The 16,848-nt window shown below is 34.2% G+C and overlaps 2 protein-coding genes across 2 annotated transcripts; both read left to right on the forward strand.

The window, feature by feature from the left end:
- The first annotated feature begins 540 nt into the window (after nucleotides 1-540).
- Nucleotides 541-11,526, forward strand: LOC108200242 (phosphoribosylaminoimidazole carboxylase, chloroplastic). The gene is made up of 16 exons (XM_017368330.2): nucleotides 541-841; nucleotides 1,097-1,312; nucleotides 1,896-2,007; nucleotides 2,122-2,184; nucleotides 2,301-2,439; nucleotides 2,843-2,898; nucleotides 6,980-7,053; nucleotides 7,160-7,307; nucleotides 7,528-7,701; nucleotides 8,962-9,049; nucleotides 9,131-9,247; nucleotides 9,842-9,939; nucleotides 10,042-10,159; nucleotides 10,235-10,329; nucleotides 10,743-10,849; nucleotides 11,130-11,526. The coding sequence occupies exons 1-16, from the start codon at nucleotides 636-638 to the stop codon at nucleotides 11,221-11,223; spliced, it is 1,905 nt and encodes a 634-aa protein (XP_017223819.1). The 5' UTR covers nucleotides 541-635; the 3' UTR covers nucleotides 11,224-11,526.
- A 422-nt stretch (nucleotides 11,527-11,948) lies between these two features.
- LOC108200794 (uncharacterized) lies at nucleotides 11,949-13,016 on the forward strand. Its single transcript, XM_017369047.2, has one exon. It carries the CDS (start codon nucleotides 12,069-12,071, stop codon nucleotides 12,816-12,818), a length of 750 nt encoding a protein of 249 aa, XP_017224536.1. The 5' UTR covers nucleotides 11,949-12,068; the 3' UTR covers nucleotides 12,819-13,016.
- Nucleotides 13,017-16,848: the final 3,832 nt, after the last annotated feature.

Here is a 16,848-nt window from a genome sequence, read left to right on the forward strand (position 1 = left end):
AATTCAAAAAAAATAAGTTACTAAAAAAATACCTCAAACTAACTTTCAACTTTAAGTCAGTTTCTGGCTTAATTCTGACTTTAAGCCGGTTTCTCATTTATTATACAAATAGATATTTTTCAGTTTAGAATTGAAAACAGCTTTAAGCAACCGGAACATTTTAATGTGTTCTAAATACCATATTAAAATAAAATTGATTATTGTTTATATTATATAGTTTTACAAAATAAAAAAATTACATCACTTAAAAAATTATATCAGATCTATTGTAAACTATAAAATTTATTTTCCAAATACAAATAAATACTTTTAAATATTTAATCAAAAAATAATCATTTTAAGTTCTAGAAAATTGGAAGAGACATTTATTCAGTGATTAATTAACGTCTTTGAAATAGAAAAAGAAATAATATTTTACATGAAAAAACTTTAGGAAGCAAAGTAATCATTTGAAACTCTTTATTTGGATTGAATTTTCTTTTAAAATATGCTATCAGTATCATTATCATTATAATTGAATAGAAGTTGTATATTTGTGCTACCTTGTAGAGGAGAAAAAGAAGAGTATATTTGCATAAGTTAAACGCGACCGCACCCTAGAACACTGTTGCGTTGTAATACACAGGCTATTCACAATGCTGAGCCACACTCTCTCAGCTTCCTTTTGCGGCACTTCTCCAATTTCAAATTTTAAGCCCACCAATTCTCTTATGCTTTTCAACCCTTTTTCTACTTCTCTTACTTATAATCAACAACCCCTTGTATCTTCTTCCAAGCTTTTCAGTTGCAGAGCTTCTTCATCAATGGCTGACATTCAAGATTCTTCACTATATATAAAAAAGTATGTGTTTTAATCTGTTTCTATGGATTTCAAGCACTTTTTTTCTAGTTTTCTTTGATGGGTTTGTGTAAAAATTGCATCTTTAATGTTGCTTTGATGATATGTATTGAACAATTTGGTTACGTGGTTTTTTATCTGTATCTATGCATTCTAGTCACTTGTATCTATTTATATATTCATGGGGTTTGTGTATTTTTTTATTTGGGATGTTATTATAGTGATTGGTATTGACTATTGAGCAATTTGTGTGTATAGGGAGAGTGGTGAAGCTGTTCATGGGTTGTCGGAAACAGTTGTTGGTGTTTTGGGAGGAGGTCAATTGGGTCGAATGTTGTGTCAGGCAGCATCGCAAATGGCGATTAAAGTTGTTATTTTGGACCCGTTGGAGAATTGTCCGGCTAATACTTTAGCAGATTATCATATGGTTGGAAGCTATAATGATAGTGCCACAGTTGAAGAATTCTCTAAAAGGTTAGATATTTTGTGATGTAATTTACTTTTTCTGTGAAGGCTCAATTCCATAACATACTGGCCTCTATGGGAACTCATGGCTTGATCTTTTGTTACCAAGGGAAGAGGGGTATCTAATGGGATATTAAACTATACAAGTAGGTATTATAGAATAAAAATATAGATTTAAATTTGTATTCAGATAAACTTTTTTGAAAAATAATGCGTAGAAATACGATTTTTTACACCTCAAATTACGTGTAAAAAGTCAAAGCGACTATTATTTTGGAAAAAAGGGAGTATAATACAACAGATATATATGATATGTTCATATGAGTTTTGAATGTACTTGTGTTGAATATGATTTACCATTTTAATACAGTGAATGTAATGTAGTCACTGTATTAAAACGAATACATCTTCTTTACATTTTAAAGTTTAGAGCTTGTTTGAAGAGCCCATTGGAGAAGCTCTAAGAGAACACATTACAACTCAAAATGTTAAAAGTTATTAACCCCATTATGTATGTAAAAATTTGATGATATTATTTGAATGTTAAGAGTTAAACTTAAGTTCAGTTGCTAATCCAAATATCATTATGTAGATGTGGAGTAGTGACAGTTGAAATAGAGCATGTAGATGCCGCCACTCTGGAGAAACTTGAACAACAGGGTGTGAATTGTCAGCCTAAAGCCTCCACAATTCGAATTATTCAGGTAAAGTTATTAATTCAATAGGAGTCCAAATTACGAACACTATTTTTGGTCAATTTTTAATTGAATTTGATTAAAACTCATGTCAGTTATCTGAATTCTCCTTTGCTTTTGCAGGATAAATATCTTCAGAAAGTCCATTTTTCAAAACACGATATACCACTTCCTGAATTTATGCAGGTCAATACTTAGGAGGTCCAATTTTTGATTTTCTCTTCCTTGAATGGTACTCTTATCTTTAAATAAAGAAAATGATCTGTTGTTTTGAGTTTTGACAACTCATATGGCCTTGACAGCTGAATGATATCGAAAGTGCTAGAAGAGCAGGTGACCAATTCGGATATCCTCTTATGTTAAAGAGTAGAAAGCTGGCTTATGATGGTCGAGGTAATGCTGTTGCAAAATCAGAGAAGGAGCTTGATTCTGCTTTAAATGGTAAGATGTTCATCAAATTTTGCATGTTCGTCAGTTTTCTTGTGTTATGTGATTTAGGTCTTAAGTTGATTTTTATTGCAAATTTTCTGTGACATTTGCACTGTTTACACGTTGAAGCGCTATGTGTAGTCCTCTATTCACTGTAAAGAACTAATACTAGATGAAACTGTTTTCCTTCTCGATTTTTTACGTTATGATTTAAAATTTTGATGTCCTCTATATTTATGTTGTCTGGCAGTATCTTTTTTTTGCCTTTTCTTTTGAACAATTTTTTTTGTGATGGTTTGGCGTGGAGGTTACTATCCCATTTTATATATAGATGGTTTACACGTTACAATATAAGTTTTAACTGTAACAAGTTGTCAGAAGTTTTAATATGTGATTCTTTGATAATTATGCACAGCTCTTGGCGGATTTTCTCATGGTTTGTACGCAGAGAAATGGGCACCTTTTGTAAAGGTTAGAATTTTTATTTGGCATTTGTTTTTGTGGTAGAATATTGCTGATGACATAAATGCATCTAAAAGTTCCCCTCTCAAGGTAACTCTAGTAGCTGTGTTATGTGACCCATTGAGGTTAATATTTAAGAAAATGTAGTGACACTAAATGGATAGGCTTGCAGTGCAGAAAGTGCAATATTATTTTTAACTACAAGTGAGAGAGTTAGACAGGAAAGCACCACCACAGTAAATATAAAAGCAATGATAATGAGAATCATAATAATTGCAACACAGTGTAGCTTGATCATGCTCAACTGCCAATTCGCCTAAATTATTTTCAGTTTGCCTACTCAGTTTGTCCATAAACTTTTTCTATACATAATTTCAAAACTCCTAATTAAAATGTTACCTTTGCTGGAGATTTCTGAGTCGCTTTCTTGAGCACCAATTAGCACTGACGCATTCTTTGGAGGCTTTGCTCAAAATAATTTCTGTGTAGCCTTTTTCTTTCCAAACTGCACTGAAGTAATAAGAATTATGAGGTCCTGTCCTCTCAGTTATTATCAAATTATACAAAAAAAAATAATCCATAACTACACGATTGTTATTAAATCAGGTTCTTTATAGGTCTCCGAGGTCCTCTCCTCTCAGTTATCAAATTATACAAAAAAAAAATCCATAACTATAAGATTGTTATTAAATCAGGTTCTTTATAGGTCTCTGATTAATTAATACAGAACGGACAAATACGAGTACCTTAAGTACCCGAAAGTAAACAACAAAGAAACATTTTCAAACACCAACTTTGTTTTTTCCAGACCAATTTAAAGGGACTGCTTTACTTCATGAGCCTTAGCATAAGAGCCGGTCATGTATCTCTGTACTAACCTCGTGTGATGCTCTATGAGCACTCTGGCTCCCTCATAGTGCATGACAACTTACTTTGTTCCCTTTTCTTATGGAAATTATTTAAAGAATATTAGCTTGTCAGTTTCCTTGTGCAAAGTATCTGACTTCTTCCCAAACATTTGCCATCACACTAAAGGGATAAACTTAATCTGAACTATTTTCAGGCATTTGATACCTGACAAGAGACCCTTAAAGCTAAATATTTTACCTTCAAGCAGACTCTAATACGAATGAAACAATGTAATATACCTTTTACCTTCTATTCTTAGAAATTTATATGACAGATGCAAGTGGGAATTCCTTCTAACCTATTTTACCCAAATAAATTTCAAATAACCATGTTATATTTTGATTGGTGCAACAATCTACAGGTTTATGATTGCTTGCTATCACCACACATATAAGCCTAAAACCTGTAACAGATAATGGACCAAACTTAAAACCAGAAAAAATAAAAATTTAATACTAAATAAAAGAAGCTTAGATAGAACAAATCGCCCATAAACACCTACTGTATCATTGAAGCCAGTACAGGGAACTATAAACATCTGTCCATAAGAAATGGAAGTAATACTATAGAAAGAGAAGTGATGCCATCCAAATCTTCCAGAACAAAATTAGTTTGGAGGGATAATTAAAATTTGATCACATCTTCAACAACCTAAACAGTAGACAATGGAATTATGGAACTGTATAGGAAGAGAACCAACCTGCTCCATAGCTTCTACTTCTAGCCACTTACCATTTGTGCAAAGGCAGCACAGAAGCTCATAGTATACTAAAGCTGCGCCGACCAATCCTCTTTGTTCCATCTTCCCACACTCTAATTGTTTCTCCTTTAAGGGCTGAAAGATCGAAGAGCTCTGCAACAGCATAGAGAATCGATGATTTATTAATTGTAATAAAGAATAAGTCATAATAGGTTATAAACTTTAGCTTTCAAGCATACCAGGTGCGTTCCACGGGGCTTTTGTAGTTGCAGCCCCCTCACAATCAAGAACACCAGAAGCTTTTCTCTCTGTCTTAGCTTTAAGAGTTGGAAAAAGTAGGTTATACTTTAAACCAATGCCCCTAGGACGTAAGACCGGGTCATGCTAGGACGGCCTTCAATAGGTGCAAGAGTGCCATGGTGCTATCGATTTGGCCTGATCAGTGGCTAGCGTCAGAGTTTTGATGTGAATGACGGCCACTAAAGAGACACAAATGTAATAAGTAGTCATTTATATTTACCTTCTTCAGCAGTTTCGGTTGCTCAAGCTTCTCCTCCAATTTTTCAGAATTCTTGTGCTTTCTAATCCCGCAATTCACAACTCCTCTGGGATCATCGCAAGTGACAAATGATCTGCATGCAATTGATCTTAAATTTTTCTGGTGGCATTGTCTATTAGAAAGAAAAATGGAAAAATTCAGCTGCTTCTCATATCACCAAGAACATGCCATATGTATTTTTCTATATCCTAATCAAAACTTATGCAGATGGAACAAACAACACTTGTTCATCTGTTAGCCACTCGGATACTTGCAAATTAAGACAAAACTGCCGCCAGCAGGAACTAAACATAAACTATGCAATCTTGTAAACAATACAATACATTACTAATCACTTCTGATAACATCATAGCAGACTTCTAAACCAAAAAGCTTCTGCAGATGAAGAAAGTCTCTAATCTTAAGATGGTCCATCTCCATCATCAAAGCATGAATTGCAACACAAATCCTTGTAAAGAAACATACAAAATTCGACATTTTCATCGGAAATTCCATTCACATAATACAGAATTCAAGTACCTTATATTCATGAAACCAAGTATCTGAAGCAGAAAGGTCTCATTCAACACTGATCAGCCTCCCTAGAAGCCAAATTTCAGCCTTAACAAAAAAAAGAGAGTCTAAAACACTAAAAAAAATGAGAAAAACTAAATTTTAAGAACACAAAAAGACCACATTCCAGAGACACCAAGAAACTTTAAATAAAAAACACCCATCAAATGATATCTCTAAGTTGAGAGACTTTAAATTGGGGAGTGTTCAGTTTTATAACACTTTTCATCCTCACGATGCCAGAAGCTTCCCTTAAAGTACTACCAAAGATGCTTAAGCAATTTTGGGCACAAGTATATATGCATCTATAAATATGGAACGATCAAAGAAAAATTCAGTGAAGAAGTGATTTACCTGGTGCAAGAAAGGAAAGCGGAAGATTACCTGGTGCTCAAACTGTAAGGCATGATGATGCGAGAAAGATTTAGATTGATAAGATAGCATTGCAGTTGTTATGCCGGGAGCCAAAACTGATTCCTTATTAAAACAAAGACAACAAAAAGACACGTCTCATCACTCGACCCTTCGTTATCATGAATTTAAAAACAAAAATCTGATTAATAAAATATAAAAAGCTAGAAAATCAGAGATTCTGTTTAGAGAGATTTGAGACATGCCATGTCACCCTCCCAAGAACCTCCTATATATAAATATAAGAAGATTTAAAGAATCTTTCTTGTTGCAAAACTAGAGCTACATGGCTACACCAATAAATATGTAAACCGAACAAGCTAATGTTTTAAAAGTAACTTTCCATCATAGAAGCAGGTACAAAATGGAAATAAAGATCTGTGGTATGGAAATTAGGCAACGTAGTCAGGCAGGCTGAATGTTCCCGTCACGTTGTTATCAGTACTGTGCTGTTTCTAGATATTCTGATTACACCCTCGTTCCTTTCATATCTTGAAATTCTCTATCTTTGTCTACTTAACCTTATTAAGAATTATATTCAATTAAACGCTTATTACAAATATATCTTGCTCTCAAAGCTGTGTGTTTATAAAGGAAATAGAACATGTTATAGAAGATAACTTCTAGATCCCAAATTTATGGCATAAAAGCAATGTTCACGTTCATTGCAAAAGATAACTAATACGTGAAATTTTTGAGCAGCTTGGTTTATGATTTCCTTAGTTGTTACTTGCTAACGTTCGATTTAAACTTGTTACTTGCCGATGGTCCTTTTAAACCTTACATATACGGACTTTTATTTTCTTTACAAAGCTTGTTGTAATAAATCGAGGATCAGGTTATATCAGCAAATTTTCTTATATAGGTTGAATAATTTTTAGAGTTGCTGTAGCTACGTCTGTTTACTGATGATAAGATCTTAATCAAACTTTTATAATAGCATCTCTGTATTTGTTCAGGAGCTAGCCGTAATTGTTGCAAGAGGAAGAGATGAATCTATTAGCTGTTATCCAGTTGTTGAAACTATGCACAGGCAAGCAAATAAACATAAAGTTTAACCATGTTGTTGTGTCTATAATATTAGTTCACGTTACACCTAGCATGTTGTCATACTTATCATAATCTTTATCCATTTACAGGGAAAACATATGTCATATTGTCAAGGCCCCTGCTAACGTACCATGGAAGATCATGAAACATGCAACTGATGTTGCATGCAGAGCTGTTAGCTCATTAGAAGGTGCCGGCGTGTTTGCCGTAGAGTTGTTTTTGACTGCTGATGGTCAGGTAGTTTAAAGAATCAGTGTATGCTTGGCATTCTTCCATTGTTTTCTTATAGTTGTCTTTCTTAGTTTTTATAACTAACAATTGCCAGAAAGTGGGAATTGACTGGCATATTTTGTATATGTTGATAAAGAGTGTGCTCGGTCTTTTGATATTCTTTATAAAACTTTGATGCTTACGATTCTTTCACTTAATGGTTCCTGTTCTGTGTTTCTGCTTCCAGATTTTACTAAATGAAGTAGCTCCTAGACCTCATAATAGTGGCCATCACACAATCGAATCTTGCTTTACATCTCAATATGAGCAGCATTTACGAGCAGTTGTTGGTCTGCCTCTTGGTGATCCATCAATGAAAACTCCAGCTGCTATGATGTACAATATACTAGGAGAAGCTGAGGTAAATTGTTTTTCCCTTTCGATACCTAGTTCCTTGCAATATATCTAGAATCAAATTTCTCAATCCTTATTTACAATTTACATAGTTAGAGAAGGAACTTGCATTACCAATTACATTTGGTTACAAGTGAATGCATGCGCCTGAACAGAGAGATCTAGCTGGTTAGTAAGAGGTCGGAGGGGTAATGTGATTTACATTTGGTTACATGTGAATGCATGCGCTTGAACAGAGCGATAAAGTTGGTTAGTGAGAGGTAGGAGAGGAGTGTGAAAATCACAAACACATACTTATATTACAGCTTGTTGTCCTTTAAAAACACACTCTGCTTTAAGCAAGGTTGTGCTAGTCATGATTGTTAGATTGCCCACTTTTTGAATGCTTTATCAGCTTCCAAATTTTGAAACAGTCCTTAATGCAAAAGTACATTGAGGTACAGTTGTGTACACATGGTCCTTTCCAGACCCTGCTACATCAGTAAATCAGAGACATGCAAGCATTGTGTATGACATTTATCATGTTTTGTCATTTAGTATCTGGTCATTACAGAGTTGAACCGTAAATATGAAATGACATGTAAACTACATAGTCTTTCTTTCTTCATAAACTTACATATTGTTTGCTTATATGTCTGTTCCTTTTTCACTGTTGATGGTAATGCATAGTGAACAAATTGTTTCATTTTATGGAAAATTGTGCTTCCAACATCATATGTATAGGTATGACAAAGGTCTTCATTCCGCACCAATCTTACCCCCAAACCATCCTTATATAAAAATACTTGGAAGTATGAAGGATTGACAGTAAGCCTTGATTTTTGATTGTATCTCACATTTCACTTGGAACCGACTTGACAATAGTACCGTTATCCAGCTAAACATATATTGTAACGTAGTGGATTCCTTGTCTTGCAGAAGATTGCAACTCTAGTGACTATTGTTTGTTACATCCTGTCCTATGCAATTTCATGGAGCCAGTATTCATGAACACTGATGTTGATAGTCGTAAAACTAGGCCTCATAGATATTTTTCACAGTGTGTAAATTGTTAAAGAGGGTTTTAATATTATGGAGAACCTATCTAAATATGTTATGTTGACAGTTTATCTTTCAATTTAAATGTGATCTTTCTTTTCATTGGTGCTGTCTTGGTCCCATATGATTTTTTTTCCACGGCTTATATAAATTGAAATCTTTTTGCTGCTGCATTGGTCCTAGATAAGATAATATATGGTTTCAGTGGTCAGTTCATTTATGCATGTAGGGAGAGCCAGGTTTCATCATTGCCCATCAAATCATAAAAAGGGCCTTGAAAATCCCTGGAGCAAATGTTCATTGGTATGACAAACCAGGTAGGAAAACCTTTTAACTAGAATTTATTATTTTGGAGTCAGTTATTAGCTTCTTACATCAAAGGATCTTTGATACTGTAGAAATGCGAAAGCAACGGAAGATGGGCCATATCACAATTGTTGGCCCCTCATTAGGCATTGTTGAATCTCAGTTGATGTCAATGCTAACGCAGGAAAGTACTGATAATCAGCCTGCAGGTGTGTTTCCCAATCATTCATTAGTGATTTTATATTTGATTTAAACCTTGAGTGCTAGTCATGAAGTTACCAATTAAATATGCATCACGAAATGCATTAACCTTTTGCGGTACACCTCTAGCAACTTAGTGACCAAGAACTCGGATCTGGTCGTTTTATTGCTCTGTCTAATTCTGTGAGTATGAACCTTTTTAAAATGGGCTAACATTATTTGTTCAAAAAAGAATATTATGAATAACATTTTAACATTCTCCTAGGAATATTTAACGTGTAACTCTTAGTTTAGGCATTTTGCAGAACTATTCATGGCCATATAAATCCTAGAATTGAACTAGGTTGAATAAACTCGGGTACTCAGTAAATGTAGCTTCAAATTATTATTGTTAGAAAAGAGTGCAATCATCTTCTGAAATTGTTATTGTTAGAAAAGAGTGCAATCATCTTCTGCTACAAGTTGAAGTTTGTAGTTTTGATAAGAAAATATCTGTAAATGTATCAAGTTAAATAGCAATCCAGTGCAAGCTACAATTTAAGTCAGCGTAACATATTCCAATCTTACCAACTTTGTATGGTTTTCTCAAAAATATTGCACAGCTGCTCCACGTGTTGGGATCATAATGGGTTCTGATTCAGATCTTCCTGTAATGAAGGAAGCAGCAAAGATTTTGAACGAGTTTGATGTACCTGTTGAGGTTAATTTCACATTCTATTACATTATTGCGGTTCATATATCAGCTGAACTGTATATTACTGTCTAGATCTTTGGTAAGATGATACTGACAGTGATTTTGCAGGTGAGAATAGTTTCAGCACATCGAACCCCTGAATTAATGTTTTCTTATGCTACTTCTGCAATGGAGCGAGGAGTCCAGGTAATAATTGCTGGTGCTGGTGGTGCTGCTCACTTGCCAGGTTAGAACCATGCCTTAGAATATCTTCTTATTTATAGAAGTGTTGCAAGCTCTAAATTATATTTCGGTGATGAAGGCATGGTAGCTGCATTGACGCCCTTGCCAGTAATTGGTGTACCTGTGCGGGCTTCAGCATTGGATGGACTTGATTCACTTCTCTCAATTGTGCAGGTTATTCTTTATACAGTATATATACTAAGATACTGTATCTGGCAGTGTGGAGACTTAATGTAACTGGATTTTCTGTCTTAGACTAATCCAGAATTGCTTTAGTCGTAACATATAAAAAAACTAAAAAGAAAGAATAGCGTTAGTCAATGAACATCTGAAATGCTGATATGCCTAAATGACAATTATGTTATGCTTTTTTTGAGGAAAAAGATGGGTGGGTGGGTTTCTTTTTAAGCTGTAAATTTTGACAGGTAACGTTGCTTTATGATCGTCACTGTGACTCTTAGTGCTCTTGTTCTCTGGATACAATCTCCCATATTTTCTTATAAGTTCTACAGTTTCTGCTTCTCAATGCATAACTACCTTGGAAAGTTGGTCTTAAAATACGGATTCTTTTCTTGTTCGATCTGCAGATGCCAAGGGGTGTCCCAGTTGCTACAGTTGCAATAAACAATGCCACCAATGCAGGCCTTCTTGCAGTAAGAATGTTGGGTGTCGGTGATGCTAACCTAAAAGCAAGGTATTTTTTAGTGTTTTCTTTTGTACATACATGCCGATATGCACTCTGGCGACATGCATGTCTATCTCTGAATCATTGTAGTTCTTTTCTTGTCATTATAATGTTCAAAACATTTACACATAAGTACGCCTCATTAATGCAAATCACTCACCAACTCTTTACAATAACGAATCATCTATAGTGCAAATTCCAATTTGGCTCATAAATCATAATTTCATTCATTTCAACCATACGAAGCATCACTTGATTATAAGAGATCACCTGCAACCTTTCTTTGCAGAATGGCTCAGTATCTAGAAGACACAAGAGATACGGTCTTGGTAAAAGCAGAGAAGTTAGAAAAAGGCGGGTGGGAAGCTTACCTCAACTCTTGATTGCTAACAATCTTCCAAACCACGCCTGTTCTATTCACTGATATTACATGCACATAGTTCACAGCCAATTCAAACAAGAGCGTCGAGAAAGTCCATGAAATCATGGATGACACGCACCCTGCAGAGAACCAGAAGCCATTTGCAGAGACATTACCGGCATTCTTAATTTCCAGGGGAATTTGCCATGTAAAACTATGTATAACAACATTGATACAAGTTACAACTCATTCGATTTTGGTAGTATTAATATGTAGTGTACTAACAATGTATGACCAGTTTTGTTAAAGTTCTCTTATTGTGTAATCTGTGATTTTAAAGGAAAGAAAGAGTCAAACCCTTAAACACAGGAATTGTCAAGAAAAATAAGTTTATCATTTATTATCTATACTCCAGAAAAAATTACTATAATTTTATGATTGCATATAATTCTTCTCTTGAAATTTGTGTCGATTTTGATTTTATTAACATATTAAAATCTCTGTTCTAAAAATCAAATCATCGATTAATTCTTGTTCCGTCACTTGCTATACTCATAAAATATTTGATTAATCTTCGATCAGTCCAATTAATTTCTGATTAATCCTTATTTCCGTGACTTTATCGATTAAGTCAGGTTCTATTTTTTACGACACTTATCAAAATTATCAATTAATAATTTTTTTTTATTACAGTTAAACAATTTTGTCATATTTTCTTAAAAATTTAATACTACTGTGCGAGATTACAAGCCAATCTCTGAAAGACCTCTCTTCTCTGCACACAGATCTAGTAAACCTCCGATCTCTCCCTCTCTGATCTAATAAAAACCCCAATCTCTCTCTCTGTCTCGCTCTCGCTCGCTCACTATGGCCAGAGAATTCAACGTCCCCCCAGTAGTGTTCCCCAACTCCAACCCCAATCCCACTCCCCCCACCCAACGCAACCGCCCCGCCACCGCCCCCTTCCAACCTCCCCGCCCCACCACCACCACCTCCCTCCCCTTCATGTCCTTCGACATCGGCACCGCCCCCACCTCCACCTCCTCAACCTCCTTCTCCACCCCCCAATACGGCGCCGTTTTCCCCGCCAATTTCGACGACGAGCCCCCCCTCCTCGAAGAACTCGGCATCAACACCAAACAAATCTACCACAAGACCATCTCCATCCTCAACCCCTTCAAAATCCAACCCGATTTACACGAACACGCCGACCTCTCCGGCCCCTTCATCTTCCTCCTCGCTTTCGGCCTCTTTCAACTCCTCGCTGGGAAGCTACATTTCGGTATCATACTCGGTTGGGTCACCGTTTCCGCATTGTTTCTCTACATTGTCTTTAATATGTTAGCGGGTCGTAACGGGAATTTGGACTTGTACCGCTGCTTGAGCTTGATTGGCTATTGTATGTTGCCGATTGTGATCCTGTCTGCGCTGTCGTTGTTTGTTCCCCAAGGTGGGGCGGTTATTTTCGGGGCTACTGGTGTTTTTGTGGTCTGGAGTACGAGGGTTTGTACTAGGCTGCTGGTTGAGTTGGCATCGTGTGGGGATGAGCATCGTGGGCTAATTGCGTACGCTTGTTTTCTCATTTACGTGTTGTTTTCATTGCTGGTTGTATTTTGAGTTGGAGATGATCAGAAGACATTGTGATTGGATTTTATGGATGGTAAAGTTTAGGCTTCGTTACTATTTCGATGATATTTGTAATGGAAGTTATATGTTATGAAGATAATATATTGTGTGCATTAAATAGTGACAGCAAGTAGCTGCTGTTTGGATTTTGATTTCATATGCTTTCTAGATATTCAACTTGTTTAAGTATCAGCCGTGTTAGCTTATACTAGATTATGAAATTTATGGCTCCCATTTTGTTGATTTATATTGGATATTTGATGCACATAAGAACATGGTTTTAGGAAAGTCGTCACGCTCCCTAGATGATGGAGTCTGTAGCTTTTGAGTAATCTATTATCTATTATGTTATATTTATATTGTATATTGAAGCATTTGTCTATTCTATTCTATTCTATTGTGTTGATCAATGTCGAACATTGATGTTCAACAAAACTATAAATTTAAGAAGTGGTGACGTTATATTCATCGCTGCACGACTATTTAGTGGAAGATCATTTATTGTATGCTATCTCTAATGGTCTTCCTTTTTTTTTTTTTATGCTAGTGATTTATATATTTTCTGCACTATATAAGTCACAAGTCATATATAGAACACCCTTCACCTCTTGGTGCCCCAGGCACCCCTTTTACTGGAATGAAATATTCTTTGTAATTGCCCCTTTAGGTCTTTTCTTTTGTCATGTCTGAGTTGTAGATAGGAGGCCAAAACCATAGAGGACATTAAGCAGGCAACTTGTGTATATGGTCAGAACTTGCAAGGCTAAATGCGAGTTATTGGTTATCCTAGTCTTGAGCTTTCATGACTGATATCTAAAAGCCTAACATGAACATCAAATATCTATGACATTGCTCCCCTGTATTGTGAATTCATGACTATCCACATCCGTGCTCGTGTGAATGACATGATTAAGTTTTGCGCGGAAAGGTCTCTTTCTTTAATCTTAGTCATCCAGAGATTCCTATTTGTTGGATATAGAGTTTGTTTAGTTGTATTTGAAGCAGAAGTCTTTTCTTTTTCTTTTGTTGGGTTTATCAATAAGCATAGAATGCATTCTTGATCGCGAATTGGCATTGTACTTTTGGAGGTCCTCTATGCGCGGTAGCTGCACAAAGTTGGCATTTGTGTCATATTGTTGGTTTAGGTAGCTAGATTAGTCTTATATGTGGAATATACTAGTCTATTCCATTGCAAGTTTATACAAGTTTCTATGGTGTGTTGTTTTACATATCAAATATATTGGTTAATTCTTTACTAGTGAAACGATGATATCGAGTGGATAAACATTGGATGATTATACTTGTGTCAATACCAGGATCTTCTTTTCATGTATTTTGTTTTGTTCTTTTGTTTATTGACTTTGTGGTTGGAATGACCCGAAACAGATGACAAACAAGAACTAAAAAGTTGTTGCAACCTTTAAGTTGTAATCAGATTTTATGGATGGTAATGCTTAAGTTTTGTTACTAGCTGGATGATGGTTTGTAACTTGTATTTGTAATTGAAGTTATATGTTATGATGATTATCAATTGTGTGAGTTAGATGATGGCAGCAAACAGCTGCTCTCTGGATGCTCAATTTGTTTTAAGTATCCCACTGTGTTTATACTTGGGGGCCGTTTGGGTGGTTAAATTACGTGCTTTTTGCTTAAAATAAAAAATTGGAGTAGAAGTTATAATCAAGTTAAGACATATAAGTGATTAAAGTGTTTGGGAAATAAGTAAAATTCCTGAAACAAAAGCTAGCATTTCTAACTTTTTATAAATACTTCTTGACTTTTTACACAAACGGTAGAAAATAAGTGCTTCTAACTTATATAAACTCAGAAGCCGATTTTTAAGCTGTTTCCAAACAGCCTCTTGTATTCGCTTCGGCGAATACTCATCCTATTGGTAACTACCTTTTTGGACGAGTCTGTGGAGTGTGGATCCTAGCTTGTACGTTGTACCAAACATATTGCTTATATGATTCAATATTTCAATGTCTTGGGTGGAGTAGTTGTGTTTTATCGTTAACTAGTGAATAAATCCGCGCTTCGCGGTGGTGTTATAAATTTTGTATAAATTTTGATACGAATTAATATTATAATAGCATAAAAATAATTTTGAGTTATCTTCCGGTTAAACATATCACTAATAAAAAAAAATTATAATTAGTATAAAAATTTGTTTAAGTGGTCATCCTGTTAAACACAATACAAATAATAAAATTAGTTCGAAACGCCCTCTCTCGTCAAAGACAATATTAATCCATAATTTTTTTTGATAAAATTATATATTACAATATAATTTAGATCAAAATTAGTTTGAGCCGCTCTCTTGTCAAATACAATACTAATAACAAAACATCATACTTTAAATATTAGTTTGAGCCTCCTTACTGTCAAATACAATAATAATAAAAATTATCTAATTATGATAAAATTAAATATTATAATTGGATAAAAATTATTTTGAATCGTGGTCCCGTTTTAACAAAAAAATATATTATAACATAGATAAAAAATTATTTTAGCCACTTTCCTGTCAAACAACTATCCTACTAATAGGAACATTATTATTATTTAGATAAAAATTAGTTCGGGCCGCCTCCCGTGCCCGTCAAACACAATACTAATCGAGAATCATGTACATTATCATAAAATCAATATATTCCTATTTTATATTATTAATTATTTTTATTTTATTATTCCTGTTTATTAGTTAAAAATTATTATTCTTTTATGGTTCTAATTTTATTGCTATTAGTTTTTTCAATGATTATTATCTTTACAATCCTTATGGGTTGAGAGTGGTTTAGTGGTAAAACCATACTTCAGTCGTCCTCAAAATCAAAATCTTGGGTTTGACTCTCACCTATATCAGAATTCAGGTATCGAACAGATACTATGACTATAAAATAGTTTGATAAAAAAAAATCTTTACAATCCTTTATTTTCTATTCAAAATTTAAGAAGATTATAAGATTGGATCTAACTATTATCGAGATTGGTTGTAAGTCCATGCAAATTATTTAAATGAGGTTGTGAAGATCTCAAATATGTTTTCATGATAGAGATGCTATCTTCTTGACCATTATGAAATGACGTGAGTTTAGTGCTAAGAACCTGTTTAGACAATTTGAGATTCTGGAAGATCCTATATTCGTAATTATATTTGAAATTCTGGAATATTTTGGAAGATGCTACGAACCTATTTTTTTAATTATATTTTTCAATAGTTGTTATTTTGAATAAATAAAATTCTACTCTTTTATGATTCTAAATAAGTAAGAAAATTATACTATATTTGCAATCCTTTTATCTATACAGTACTTGAACCTGGTTTTAGATTATAATTTTATTTTTTATCCAAAATTTAAGAAAATTATAAGATTGGACTGAACAATTCTATTTCGATGATGCCTTTGGACAGAAGAACAATGCAAACATGAATAAAATTAATTCTGGTGTTGCAGTTGAAACCGGAGCTTATCATGAGAATTTTATGTGATCATCACTTGGGATGAAACTCAAGGCACCACTTTGAATATTTTTACTTGCTCGATGCATGCCAATGTGCGAAATAGCCACAAGATAGTAAGGAAATTCCTCGTGCTTGCAGTTGGCATTTGAATAAAAATAAATAGTGAATATAACGAAAGATTTATGATTATGCGTCTCTTAAATAGTTATTTTTTTTTTTAAGAATTGTACTATTTTCGTAGTCCTTTTGTCTTTATAATACTTGAATCTGATTTTTAGAATCATTTTTCTAGATTCTAGAGTATCTTCAGAATACAATAAAAAAAAGAATTGTATTATTTTTAGACTGATTTTTTGAATTATAATTATATTTTCTATCCGCAATTTAAGAAAAATCAGAAGACTGAATCGAGCAATTCTAGAGACGCCCGCCTTCTCCTTTATATATAGGGAATTTGACAAAAATACTCATTTTCATCATGTTATTTGCAAAAGTACTGTGCACCTGAAACTGTTGCAAACTTACGATTTGTTTATGACTGAGGTCAAAACATTT

The sequence above is a fragment of the Daucus carota genome, chromosome 9, assembly GCF_001625215.2.
Source record: "Daucus carota subsp. sativus chromosome 9, DH1 v3.0, whole genome shotgun sequence".
Classification (NCBI taxonomy): domain Eukaryota; kingdom Viridiplantae; phylum Streptophyta; class Magnoliopsida; order Apiales; family Apiaceae; genus Daucus; species Daucus carota.

What these genes read in the sequence shown, in the direction of transcription:
- LOC108200242 (XM_017368330.2), top strand. Translation starts at nt 636, where the DNA reads ATGCTGAGCCACACTCTCTCAGCTTCCTTTTGCGGCACTTCTCCAATT. An exon ending in GCTTGATTCTGCTTTAAATG is followed by an intron (nt 2,440 to 2,842) that starts GTAAGATGTTCA and finishes AATTATGCACAG; the next exon opens with CTCTTGGCGGATTTTCTCAT. An exon ending in AATGGGCACCTTTTGTAAAG is followed by an intron (nt 2,899 to 6,979) that starts GTTAGAATTTTT and finishes GTATTTGTTCAG; the next exon opens with GAGCTAGCCGTAATTGTTGC.
- LOC108200794 (XM_017369047.2), top strand. Translation starts at nt 12,069, where the DNA reads ATGGCCAGAGAATTCAACGTCCCCCCAGTAGTGTTCCCCAACTCCAAC.